This window comes from Coenobita brevimanus, chromosome 47, assembly GCF_032717465.1.
Source record: "Coenobita brevimanus isolate Jiangsu-jjx chromosome 47, ASM3271746v2, whole genome shotgun sequence".
Lineage (NCBI taxonomy): Eukaryota > Metazoa > Arthropoda > Malacostraca > Decapoda > Coenobitidae > Coenobita > Coenobita brevimanus.
The window spans coordinates 26,168,982-26,183,375 of record NC_137000.1 but is presented as its reverse complement, the minus strand read 5'-3'; the positions used below and the strand labels follow the sequence as shown (position 1 = coordinate 26,183,375).

Here is a 14,394-nt window from a genome sequence, read left to right as displayed (position 1 = left end):
AATAGAGAGAGCAGAGCCACTGTAAACATGACTAGTTTTGCGGGTGTGCAGAGGAATGCAGTGCCAGGAAATGTGACACTCGCACAGGTGAAAACTCAGTGAAGTGGCTCAAAAATGGGAAAGCAGGTGGGATTGATGAGGCTTACACTGAGATGATTACGTGCGGTGGAGAGAGTGGAATGAAGTGCTTGTTGAAGATATATAAGAAGCCATGGATGAGTGCAACTATGCCAGTAGAGTGGAAAAAGGCAATGATTGTACCCCTGTACAAAAATAAAGGTAAGCGAAGTGAATGCACAAATTATCGTGGCATAAATTTATTGAGCGTGGTAGGGAAGTTATATAGAAGAATTATTATACAGAAAGTAAGAGAGATATCAGAAGTCCTAGTGAGTAATGAACACGGTGGCTTTGGGAGTGGCAGAGGATGTGTGGATCAAATATTTGCAGTAAGATAGATGGTGGAGAAGGCACGTGAGAAGGACTAAAAGGTGTTTATGGCATTCATGGATCTGGAAAAAAACACATGACAAACTAGACTGAGAAGGACTGTGGACAGTTTTGTGCATGTACAGTGTAGATGGTAGGCTGGGTGCTGTCAAGAATTATCACGATGGCAGTGAAGCATGTGTAAGTGTAAATAGGCATCTAAGTTGATGGTTCACGATCAATGTGGGCATGCGACAAGGTTGTGTGATGTCCCCATGGTTGTTCAATATATATATGGATGGGGTGTGAAGAGAAGTAGAAACACAAGTAATGAAGTGAGGGATGGCACTGGTTATGAATGGTGATTCATGGAATATTTCAAATTTGTTGTATGACGATGATGCAGTACTACTTCCAAATACTGGACAAGAACTTGGTAGACTTGATCAGAGTTTTGCTGATATCTGTGAGTGTCATGCCCTAGGAGTAAATGCAGAAAAGGGTAAAGTGATGGTAATCGAGAAAGATTGTGACTCCCAGTGTGATGTTAAAGCGAATGGAGAGAGACTGGGCCTCGTGAGGGTTCATATACCTTGGTACAGTGATAGAAGAGAGGAAAATGTGCAAAAGAAGTGGAAAGTAGAGAGGCACAAAGAAGGAAAGTAGTTGGTGCTATGAAAGCCCTGATTAGAAACAGAGGCTTGAGTGTTGCAGCTGCACAAGGCTTACATGAAGAAGTGTTAGTGCCAACTTTAATATATGGCTGTGAGACTAAGGCATGGCATGAAAATGAAAAGTCAAGCGGGAGAGCAGTGGAGATGAGACTGCTGAGGAATGTACGTGGAGTACAGAGAGTGGAGAGAATACAAAATAATGTGATTTGTGAAAGATGTGGAGTGAGGAAGTCTGTGGACACCCGAATCAAAGAGAGTTTACTGAGATGGTATGGTCATTTGGAGAGAATGAATAACAATAGAGTGGTGAAAAAGGCATATCTGAGCAAATCTGAAGGACGGAGGAGGCAAGGTAGGCCAAGTTAAAAGTGGAGGGATATGGTGGATGAGAGTGTGAGGAAGAGAGGTATGGAAGTCGGTGAAATGAGGGGCTGACAAGTGACCGTGCTGGCTGAATGAATGTTGTGAGAAGAAGTGCATGATCAGGGATCTGGCACCCTTTTTTTAACGTGACAGCATCTGGACTGACGCTATCTGATTCGTTTATGTGAAGCTACAGAAAGTGGTGAAAGTTTTCTGGCATATCAGACAGAGCCAGGACTCTGGGGGATTGAATGATGTGTGAAAGGAAGCGTGGCTCACAGGGCAAACTTGGGCTTTCCTTTTTTTTTCTTTTTTTTTTTTTTTAAATGCTAGGAAGAAGGAACCAAAGGCCACAAGCCCGCAATAACAGTTCCCTCCAAGAGAAAAACAAAATACGAGAGAGCCAAATTCAAGATCCGATCATTTCCAGATGCCTGGACACACTGCATTTGAAAGACTGGAGATCATAGGAAGTGGGAAATACAGACAGAGGGAGACAGTTCCAGAGCTGGCCTGTTGCATAAATGAACGACTGGGAGTAATAGTTAACTCTTGCATTAGAGAGTTGGACAGAAAAGGGATGAGAGTTTGCTGTTAGACGGGTGCTACGCGGCCATCATGGAGGTGGAGGAATGCAAGCAGACAGTTCAGAGGAGCAGTGACCATTCAAGTAGCAACAGAAAAGAGATAAAGATGCAACAGTGCGGCGAAGAGACAGAGGTTGAAGGTAGCCAGTAAGAGGAGGAAAGTGAATGAGACAAAAAGCCACTGACTCCACCCTATTGAGAAGTGCTGTATGTGGGGAACCTCCCCACACATGCGAGTTGTACTCCACACAGGAGAGGAAAAAAAACCCTGTACAGAGTCAACAATTGTGTAGGGGTAAAGAAGGAACAGAGTTGGCTTAGCACACCTAATCTCTTGGAAGCAGATTTTACAAAAGATGTAATATGATCTTTCCAAGATAAGTCCTGAGTGAATGAAACGCCAAGCATGTTCAAGGATGATGCAGGATTAAGCTGAATATTATTAAACATTAGTGGGTATACCTGTGGAAGATTTTGTCGGGTTGATAGGTGTAAGAACTGAGTCTCTGATGCATTAACCCCTACACCGTGGGCATGTTTACCGATGTTTTGCGTGTGCCGCAGGGTTATTCGGGCTCCGACAGACTCTCAAAAAATATTTGCCAAAAATCAGTTATTAGTCCTAGAATATTAAAATTATATATGCTTATGGCACATACCTTCAGCTTTCTCCTGGAATGTTTGTTGAGCCTTCGTCAGTTACCGTAGGACTTGTGGAGACCTCTGAAGTTGGGTAACGAAGTCTCCACTTTACACTTCCCAACAACCCGTAATATGATTACCACAGCCAGATATTAACACTATAAACACTACTCTATGATTTTCAAGTAGTTTGGGATCCATACTCCAAAAAAAAAACCCACTGTGAAAGCAATGAAAATTATGAGCGCGTCTGACCGCCGCACTTGTGCTAGTTCGCTCTTGGTACTCTGTCATTTATTATCCATAAAACCCCTCACACTTTATATTTCTATTACTATATAACACTTATATACATCTACAGTCTTTATCCATAAGTTTCCTTCAGTAGTATTAGTTTATTGTCACTGTAGGGATTCAATTTCTTTCAGTAAAATACGTAGCATTCACTTTCTCGTCCTGTATACTGGCATTGAGAGTGAATGTCACTTTCATCTTCACTCTCATAACTCATAGTATTCAGACATGCTATAGTGAAACTTTCACTTTCATTACTCCTAGGGTATATACTCGTATTCTTATAATACTACTCATTTACATTTCTATTTACGTTCTCTATTTTATTTACGTTATTTACATTTCTATTTTATTTATACTGTGTTATGCACTGTCACTTGAAGTAACTTATAAAACTATTTTCCATTGTTCACGTATACTGTATTTACATTCATTACTTTCACTTGCTGTTTACACATTATTTACACATTATTTACAATTCCACTTGCACTGTTTTACTCAATAGAAAGATCGTAGTCACTCTTTTATCAATTGTCAGGCCTTTACCTCTTTCCACACGAGGTTTAGTAGGGGGTAAAGGTCACAGGGCCCTTTGCATGGGGGTGAAAAAAGGCCCTGAAGTCAGCAAGAGGATGAGCCGTACCTCCTCTTCGGAAGATGAGAGAGAACTGATAAAGGAGGGCTGGCCCGGATTGAGGCCTACTTAGGGGTTATTCAGTACTACCAACGTAGCTCTTGAAACAGCTATGTATTTCACTGAAATGATTGGCAGGAAATCTAGACAATACATTATAAATTAGGTAGTTCCAGGTGAATGTAAATATCACTTAGGCTTCTCCCTTCCCTCCTTATATGTATATTTATTACGAAAATAGATTATATGGCATATTTCAAGGGGAAAAAAACAGCGAAAATTAGCGAACGAGTGCACATGAGGTGTTGTCAGGTGATAATTAGCCAATTCCAGGTGTATGGCACTCTCACTTACCTTATTTCTTTCTTGTATATATTATTTGGTATAAGAATAGGGCATAGGGCTTATTTCAATGGATGAAATCAGTGAAAAATTCCAGGGAAGATTTACTTAGTGTAGCACGGCCGGGCAGGCGAGAGGATAGTGTAATGGAGGGGGGGTAGGGAGGGGAGTCAAGAACGGGGAGAAATGGCTAAATTGTCAACAATGGATGGGAGTACAGATGAGATTAGGAGTGCTGACTAGTGTTGGACACTGGCAGAACTGATAGATGATACAAGCCCCCACTTGGAAGCCTGGGTGAATTCAAAATAACACAGAATCACAAAAGCGACGCCCCGCGGTATGATCCCTTGCTCCCAAGCGTCACGAAAGTGACGCCCCGCGGTTAAGGGGTTAAAAACAACCAGATTATTTTTACCCTAGTCTGAGATACGAGCCAAGTCAGACATTAGGTGTGCCATAGCCCCATCCCTTGTTTGCTGAAGTAACTGCTGAGATGGACATTGCAGAAACCAAATGGAAAGGTGAAGGGTGAAGTCATCAGCATACGAGTGGATAGGGTTAGATGTACAGCTTAGGTCACTGATGAATAAATGGAAGAAAGTTTGTGACAGGACAGAGCCCTGAGGAACACCACTGTTGATAGATCTAGGAGAAGAACGATGGCCGTCTACAACAGCGGCTATAGAACGACCAGAAAGGAAGCTATAGGCGAAGGCACAGACAGAAACCGAAAGAGAGCAGTTTGGAAACTTAAGATTTATGCCAGACTTGATCGAAAGCCTTTGAGATGTCAAGTGCAATGGCAAACCTTTTGCCAAAGTCCCAAAAGGAGGATGACCAGGAGTCTGAAAGGTAGGTGAGAAGATCGCCAGTGAAGCGTCCCTCATGGAATCCATACTGATGATCAGAAAGAAGGTTGTGATAGAAAAGATGCTTTAAAATTTTTCTATTAAGAAGTGACTTGAAAACATTTGAGATACAGGATGTTAAAGCAATTGGACGATAGTTAGAGGGTTGGGGATGGTCACCCTTCTTTAGGACCGGTTGAATGAGAGCAAACTTCCAGCAAGAAGGAAAGGTACAAGTTGATAGACAAAGGCAAAAGAGTTTGCCTAGGCAGGGTGTAAGCACAGAAGCACAGCTCTTGAGAACAACAGGAGGGACTTCATCAGGCCCATATGCCTTGTTAGTATTGAGGCATATGATGGCAGAAAATACATCAGCTGAAGAAATTTTAATGTCAGCCATGAGGAAGTCAGAGGGGGAAAGTGATGGATGAACAGCACTGGAATCCTCTAATGTGGAATTGGAGGAGCATGAGGAAGTCAGAGGGGGGAAGTGAGGGATGAACAGCACTGGAATCCTCTAATGTGGAATTGGAGGAGAAAGTCTGAGTGAAGAGATCTGCTTTATCAGTAGAAGAAATAGCTACAGAACCATCAGAGTAGAAAAGAGGAGGAAAGGATGATGAGGTAAAGTTATCAGAAAGGTTTTTGGCAAGGTGCCAGAAGGGGCGGGAAGAATTCGAGTTGGAGAGCTGAGAGCATTTAGTACGGATGATATTATTTTTAGCAAAGCGAAGAACAGACTTAGCATGATTCTGGGCAGAAACATAAAGATGATGTGATTCAGAGGTGGGTTGACTCCGGTACATTTTATAGGCCCTCTCCTTGTTGTGGACAGTATTAGAACAAGCGTGATTAAACCAAGGCTTTCTTGCATGAGACAAAGGATATGAGAAAGGAATGTATGCTTCCATGCCAGAGAGAACAACCTCCGTAATGCACAAGGCACACCCAGATGGCTCCCAGCCATGGAAGCTATAATCATTCCAGGGAAAATCAAAGAAGTACTGCCTGAGGGCTTCCCAATCCACAGCTCTAAAGTGCCACAGACGATGTTTCTTTGGAGGGTCCACAGGCTGTACCGGAGCGATAGGACAGGTTAAGGTGATAAGGTTGTGATCGGAGAAGCCCAACGGAGAGAAAAGATTAACAGTGTAAGTAGAAGGATTAGTTGTCAGGAAGAGGTCAAATATGTTGGAGCTTTCTCCAGGGCAATCAGTGATATGGGTAAGGTGCTGTACAAGCTGCTCTAGGTCATTAAAGATAGAAAAGATGTAGGCTTGTTCACCAGGTGGATCAGTGAAAGGAGAAGACAGCCAAAGGTGGTGGTGAACATTGAAATCTCCTAAAATGGAGATTTCAAAGAAAGAAGAAATGGATAGAATGTGTTCCATCATAGAAGTAAGATAGTCAAAGAATTTTTGATAGTAGAATTAGGGGATAAGTAAACAGTGCAGATATATTTAGTCAGAGAACGACAGGAAAGCCGAAGCCAGAGTGTAGAGAATTCAGAAGAATTGGGTTCAGGAACACAAGAGCAAGATAAGTCGTTGCGTATATATACACAACAGCCACATTTGGCTTTGAAATGAGTATAGAGAAAGTAGGAGGATACAGAAAAGGGTTTGCTGTCAGTTGCCTCAGACAGCTGAGTCTCAGTTAGAAAGAGAAGGTGAGGTTTAGAGAAGGAGAGGTGGTGCTCAACAGAGTGAAAGTTAGAGGAAAAGCCACGAATGTTGCAGAAATGAAGAAGAAAAGAGTCAGACAGTGGTTCCATATAGCTCAAGTCGTCACTGGGAGAGGGGCGAAAGGTGGGGGCATTTATGGTTCCCCCCCCTGGGGACTCTGAGGCTGAGTGTTGAGTAGCCATGATTTTTATTTTTGAATTTTGGAAAAGGAAGTGACGTGTGTACTGTGCATGTAGTTTGGTGTAGATAGTTAGAGAAACTTGTATTGGCGAGCATGCTGGCCTACTCTCTCTGTGTTACTGAGACACTGAAAAAGTTCAGCAAAGGGGGATGGTCAGGAACTAGTCCTGAGGGCTGATGAAACAGAAGCTCCAACTCTCCCTGTCATCACCTTTCCATTCACCTCGGATGTACTGCCCTCCTCGACTGGTGCTACAGTCTACTCCTACTCTGGATGTTGACACTCCTCACCTTGTCCTTGGGTGGAAAAGGAGGTCTGGATGATGGTTATGATGACATATTATGTATTATGGTACATGATATACTGCAGTAGGTGGATGGCTACCACCAACTCAGCAAGTACGCAAATGAGTGAGAGTAAGGTGACAGTACAAGCTGGTATCTTGACACATAACTATTTATTTTGGGGGGAAGAATTCAGCCACAAATACAGTGCACAGAATCAAAGATCATGTTAAGATTCACACACAACTCATCGTATTGATTTATGTCTTTTACTTTCCAACTATCTCTGAGGTTGAAGGAAAAAAGACTACACGTACTGCCTGCAAATTCACTGCACATATGACCAACAAGGAGGGGGTGATAACAAACAATCCCTTTACCTACAAAAATAACTGCACAAAAGCTGCTATGAATGCTATGGATATGACTTATGTCGAAGTAGGGCTCACTGAAAGTAGAAAGGCTTGCGTGGCTGTGCAAATGTTTGTGATGGAAATGAAAAATGAAACAGGTAAAGGTAGCGATAGTGTTTAACCCTCCTATCCTCCTTTTTTTTTTTTTTTTTTTTTTTTTTCCCCCTCCAGGGTGGGGGGTACCTGAGCTTGTTTGAGAAGTTGGAATTGTTATCCATGTTTGCACTGAAGATTTATTTTTACCAGGATTTGTGCTGATAACGTAATCAAAACATTATGTCACTGCTGACTGGGTGGCTCCTGATAAAATGTATATAATTTCTTATTGCAACCATCTAAGATGGGTGAGGTAATTTTGGAAAGATGTGTAGTGGTTGAGTGTTTAGGTTGGAATCCACCTTGAGAATCAGACACAAGAATGTGCAGGTATGTTCTTAAGGATCAGTTTTTTTTACTTCTGGTTAGGGTGGAAAGCACAGATATTGGCCTTTACGATGATGAATATTGGGTGGTTTGCCAGGCTTTAGTATAGGAATGATGACTGCATTGGTAATTTGGTACGAGTCCATAAGTTAAAATTTCAGTGAGGATATTTATTGCTATGGGGCCGAGGTGCTTAAAGTGAGTGCCTGTGTTCTGGTCTGGTCCTGCTGCTTTGGACTTAACTTTTTTTTTTTTTTTGCTGGACTTGCTGTAAGGTGAACAGGAAGGGCTTTTTTTTTATTTCCTTTCATTTTCCTGAATTTTTGTGAATGCTCTATTCAGTGGAGTGATATTTTTGTGCCTTACCAACTCATAATACTTTATCATAGCTGTCAGCTGGTTCCTTTATGTTAGGATGATTCCAACATTGTTCAGCAAGGCATTAGGGTTGGATGGGTTAAGTTTTTCAATGTGTGGAATTTTATTGCTGTCTTCTAAAAATTGCTATTCTTTATTCTGTGATCTAAGTATCCACAAAATTTTGCCAGTTGTCTTGCTTGTATGTTTTAATTAGTTCATAAATACTGCTGCTTAGGGTGCTTATGGCTTCTGATTCTGCTACAGATGGCTGAGTTTTCTGTAGAAATTATTATAGATGGAGTTACAAGTCAGGTCAAAACCTGGGTTGTGGAAAGGGGTGTGGGGTTGGTGATGAATAATGAAGGGTGGATTATCTCCAATTTCATGTATGCAGATGATGCCATACTGCTAGCTAATGCTGGTGGTGATTAGCATCTTTGAAGAATGGGTCAGAGTTCTGTGAGGGTCAAAGGGGAGTATAGTCTGGAAGGTGTATAGTATATGACTGAAGTGATGGTTGCTGAGAAAGAATGTGACTCATGATGTGATGTAATAACTACTGAGAGATCTGAAACAGTGGAAGAACTTACATACTTAATAGCAATGACAAAGGAGAACAGATGTGTAACTTAAGTGGAGAGTAAAATGGTTCAAGGAAGAGAAGTGAGTGGAACTATGATGGATTTGATATGAAACAAATATGAGTAAGGGCACTGTATGAAGATGGTTGTTCACATTCATATATGGATGTGAGTGATACAGCATGAACCTTAAAAATTAAGAGAACAGTGGGAAAATGGGACTGTCAGAGAATATATATGATTTGCTTAAGCTGGCCTGGATAAAAATTTTTTTTGAAAATGGTGCTATAAGGGTACAAAGTTTTTATTACAGGTAACTCGCACGGAACACGAGGGTTTCGTTCCTACCGTGCCGTGTTAGGTGCGAAATCGCGTATATTTAAACTACTCCGTATTTTGCTCCCTAGACCCCCCAAATGTGTTGTTTTGCTGTTATCTGTCACTAGAAAGCACTTTAAGTGGTTAGAAGGTTTATTTAATGTTATAACTCACAAATACAGTACTCCTGAGCAAAACTTCCACACACAAATACTGTACGTAAACACAAGGAAACATTCCGACGCCGATCATAGGTAATAAATTAGGTTAACTGGTACCAGTGCTTTAACTTACAAGTACATACCAGAACAGTACATATTTAACTTAGAAATGCAGTACTGTGATATCGAATGATTTCAGTACATAATCTGTTAGGAATGGCTGGAAAAAAAAAAAATGTTATGAATACATTTTCACCTTTTTGATATATGTTTATGGTAGTTTAAAGTTATTTTTTACGTTATCGTTGTGCCCATGCTTGAAAAAGGGAGCGAAAGAGTTGAATTTTCAGTCCTAAATGAGAAAACTGCACGTCCTCCAAGGCTAGACTCCGCCACGGGAGAATAAAGTGGAGGGTCAGTCCGATTAGCAATAAGGAAGTTGTGTCACAACTTCCAGCTCCCACACCACGAGAATGGCTAAAAATAGAATCGTAATGCAGTTTCAGAACTAACAATAAGTCTAATTATTACGAATACAGATACAAAGCAGAAATAAATACGTTTACAGACAGGGAAAACGTATTTCTTCCGTCATAACATGTTCATCTTTCTCAATCATTTTACGTTCATCTTTATCATTTTACCTTGTTATTTTCGCAATATATATTGCTGTCTCGTAAACAGGGTGGTTGTTTGTGTTTTGCAAGGGAGGAAAAAGGTTGTATTTTCTGTCTGGGTCGAGATAATGGGTGTAACTGTGTGTGGTTAGGCATGGCCACGAGCGAAAAAATCGTACATCCACTCATCACGATAGCCGGTGGTGAACTGACAGTTACATTTTGAGTGACAGATGATACATGAGACGGTGAAGTCAAGGTCATGTCCCAGATTTTCGTTCACTTCCCGAAAGTTTTCACAGTTTTCTACAAGTTGCAAACCATTACAGCAAACCTGAGCAAATAGGTAAAGATACCAAGACAAAAATGTATTTTTCTCTTATTATAAGTCTTTAACGAACAAACAAACAAAAGGCAATATTCCGACGCCGATCATGGGTAATCATATAAATCAGGTTAACTGGTTACAAGGCTTTATTTAATGCTTTAATTGCTTACAAGTACATACCAGAACAGTAAATATTTAACTTAAAAATACAGTACTGTAGAAAAGCAGTACAGTAAGAGTTTAACGAACAAACAAAAAAGGCAATATTCCGACGCCGATCATGGGTAATCATATAATTCGGGTTATCTGGTTACAAGGCTTTATTTAATTATTTAACTTTATTTAAGTGCTTACAAGTACAGTACATACGAGAACAGTAAATATTTAACTTACAAATACTGAACAGCACTGTGGAAAAAACGAACAAATAAAAAAGGCAATATTCTGACGCCTATCAGGTAAACTGGTTATAAGACTTTATTTCTTGCTTTAACGTTATTTAATAGTACTTTAAGTTGCACATAAACTTACCAGAACAGTACAGTACTGTAAATATTTAACTTACAAATACTGTGCTACTGTACTCGGGAATGTCTCACTCACTGAATAATTTCCCGCCTAGATCGTCACGTAATCAAAACAAACCGAGCACATGGTGACGTTCGAGGATTTGATCTTTCAAAGGCCTCTCCTGCGTTAATTTGTAGTTTTCATAATGGTTCTTTAATCTTACGTTGTCTTATATGTATCCCAGCCCTTACCGTGTATAATTGCGAGCGCGTTCCGTGAGATCGTGTTCCGTGCGAGTTACCTGTATTACCTCTGCCACTGAAAATGAATGGATGATACAATATGCTTTTACCCCTGTTTGTTCACGTGTCTACTCGATCAAAAGAAATCTAACTAATTAACTGGAGGATTATAATGAAAATTTGTGAACATGTTCATATCAACCCACACATGAAGTGGCTATATTTCTGTAAAAGAATCATACAACAAAAAACAAGGACACTGTGATAGCTTTTTTTTTTAATTATTCCTCTCCTAGCTCAGACAAGGGTAAGGACCTTATTCCATATACATGTACCAAGAAAAGACATGGTACCACACTAATACTGAGCCAGCTACAATACTGGAACAGGACAATGATGAGCAAAAATACTGCATTAATGACAGAAGTGAAGACAGCTGTGAAAACGTTACTAATGGGCAGACTGCATGTGTTAATACAGGATATGCAGATATGATAAAATGCACACAGGAGATACATTTAATAACAAGCTTTCCCGCTGTTCAACATACTTTTTTCTCAAAGTCTATGAATTCACGCAGCCGCTCTACCACTGCGTCAGCTGTATTCTCAACCAACTCTTGTCCATCAATGACTCTCAGCTGGGTGTCCGATGAAGTCTGGCTACTTCCACATTCTTCCTCGCTAGGCTTCTGATGTTCTGCCAGTGAAATAAACCCCAGTTTTAACTATTTAACCCTGCTAGTCCAAGGATATCACTAATATTTCATTCATGTTACTGACCAACATTTTTTATTCAGCTTTGAGGGGACCACTCAAAGTTATGGGGTTCAAGCTGACTGTTTCTAGCTACTTCACTGTGAGGAGGTTTTTCCTAAGTTAAATAAAATTACCTGATGGAACAACAATAAAATTAAAGACATCACCATAGAGCAGGAGTCAACTGCTTTAAGCTTTCCTTGGATGAATAAAATCATATGGCAAGAGCCAGAATAAAATAATTTAAGCACACCGTGGCAACCAATTGGTTAATCAACATATTTTTTGTTCTCTAACTGTTAGAAAACACTCAACTGAGGCAGTGCTGCCTACTTCATCCTTCACCTTTACCATTCTTTTACTGAGTCTGCCCTCCTCTCTTCCTATTTCTCTCATCCTACCAGTCATTTTTATAACTCTTCCTCTCATTCCCAGTGGCTCTACAGTGAATGGCAATCCTAACAGTTTCCTGTAACCAAGGACACCATTTACCATGCTGACTTGTGACTATGTAACTAAATACTAAAATACTGGATTTGGCTCTCTTTTGTATTTTTTTTTTTTTTTTTTATGGGAGGAAGAGTTTGTGGGCCTCTGGCCTTTGGTTCCTTCTTTCTTGCATTAAAAAAAAAAAAAAAAAAACAAAAAAAAAAAAAAAAAAGTGATATGGAGCCAACTATGGTGCCCCTGTTAACTGGATAGAGTGAAGACAATGCAGTGTCCACCAGAGAACCAAACCTCCATACTTTTCCCCACAACTTGCTGGGGGAAGGTGCTGTCTACCACAAAGAAACATCAATTCACTGGACATGAAGACCCTATCGGGGCAATTGCTTGCCTATGGTTGATGGGTCTGCTTGGCCAAACTGACCAGGGTTGATAAAAAAAAAAAAACTGTACCACATTCATCCATCCATCATCTAATCCTATGTTGCCCCAAGAGAAACATAGGAGCCTGGGGCTAGGCAAGTTGGTCCTGACATTTAAGATGAAAGCGACTAGCCTCACTCATCCCTGAGTGGCATTATGTGAGCAAAAAACACCAACCATCCCTTGGATATAAACCTACACAGGCTCAATCCAAGTGGAGTGCCTTAATTACCCACTAAACCACCAGGCACCATAATTTGGTTATATGGTTACCACTCAGCATTGTAAATAGTTTCCTGGTGTACAGGAAACCATTTGGTTTGTCAATCAATGTAGTCACCCATAGGCAGATAGAAGAGGAAAGAATGAAAGAAAGAAAGACAGAAGTGGGAGTGTAAAGTCACCCATAGGTAGAAGGAAGAGGAAAGAATGAAGGAATGAAAAACAGATAAAGATGGAAGGAAGAGAGGAAAGGGCAGACACCCGAGAGCAGCACTACATTGAGTGAGTGGATGATGAATGACCCCACGTACCACCAAATTGTACTACATACTGTACATAAAATTTGAACAACCTCAGGGACATGTATGCACATCTTTGGTTTACCCCAACACTGATACTACTTTTAAACATGTTTTCACTACCACCATAAAAGCTCTCTTCAACATTCAACAGTTCTCCATTCACATCATATATACTATCTGTAAAACATTTCATAATGCCTCCCACTTCACCATGTTATTTGCTTTTACTAGACCCATAAATGCCAAAATACATTAGTTCTCACTTTCATTAATCAAACCTGTATGCGACAAGCTGAATATGAAGGAATTCATGCATGTTTTACATATATTTGGTGTGGATACCTCACAATCTTTACACATGCTAAAAAGGATGACTTCACGAGGTAACACTAAAAATGAACAGATTTATCAGACAGTTGGTAAGCCATGTGAGAATGGCACTGGCAGAACCAATAGCCTATAACGTTTTTTGTAGGCTATTGGGTATGTCAGTGCTATCCTTACATAGCCTACCAACTCTGATAAATCTGTTCATTTTTATTTTTGCTTTAATTCTATGCACAGTATCCCAATAGCTGCTCTGTCATTCCCACTCATCAGTATTTAAAAATATTCTTTTCATCTGAACCTTATTACTCCTCAATTTGTTAGCACACTCCAATGCTCATTCCATAAGACTGAATTTTTTTTCCACAATTGTTCCTACATTTTTGTGTCAGTTCCAAACTTACCTATTTCCAGTATGCAGTAGTTAGCACTGATTTTTCTTCTCTTTACTATTCCTTCATATACTGTATACCTTACTCTCAAAATATAGTCTCTTTCACAACAACTCCTTCTTCCACCCACCCAAACCACGTCTTCCTTGTTTCCTTTACTGCTTTTTCAACCCCAACATCCTAGCAAGCTGTCCCTCTTTTACTATACTCTAGTTCATTCAAGGCAGAGATTTTCATACACTGCAGGCTATTGCATGTAGCTGAATGGCTGAATAATATATTGGAATGGGCTTGCATTCTTATTATACCATTTCATCATGTTAATCACTTCTTACTGCTCAGCATTCATGAGGAGAAATGGCAATTTTATTCCTAATAATAGTGACTAAAGTCAATAACTTTGCACACCCAATCGCATAAAATAAAATATTTGTTTAGGTATGAAAAAATTTGGTACAAAAATGGCAATGATTAGTTGGATGTGCAGTGCATCCCTGAGTGTGAGGCCTATGGGAGTTAGGTTTACAATGGAAGAGTTGAGAGGTAGGATGGGACTGGAGTGTATTAGTGTTGTGATGAGGAGGGGTACATTGAGATGGTTTGG

At 40.2% G+C, this 14,394-nt stretch overlaps 1 protein-coding gene across 1 annotated transcript in view; it reads right to left on the bottom strand.

The window, feature by feature from the left end:
- The window catches only part of LOC145399130 (uncharacterized), a 71,000-nt gene that overhangs the window by 8,564 nt on the left and 48,042 nt on the right, over positions 1 to 14,394 (bottom strand). Inside the window, exon 9 of the mRNA XM_080271869.1 lies at positions 11,470 to 11,618. Within this exon, the coding sequence (XP_080127995.1) occupies positions 11,470 to 11,618 (149 nt within the window). The remainder of the gene's footprint in view (positions 1 to 11,469; positions 11,619 to 14,394) is intronic.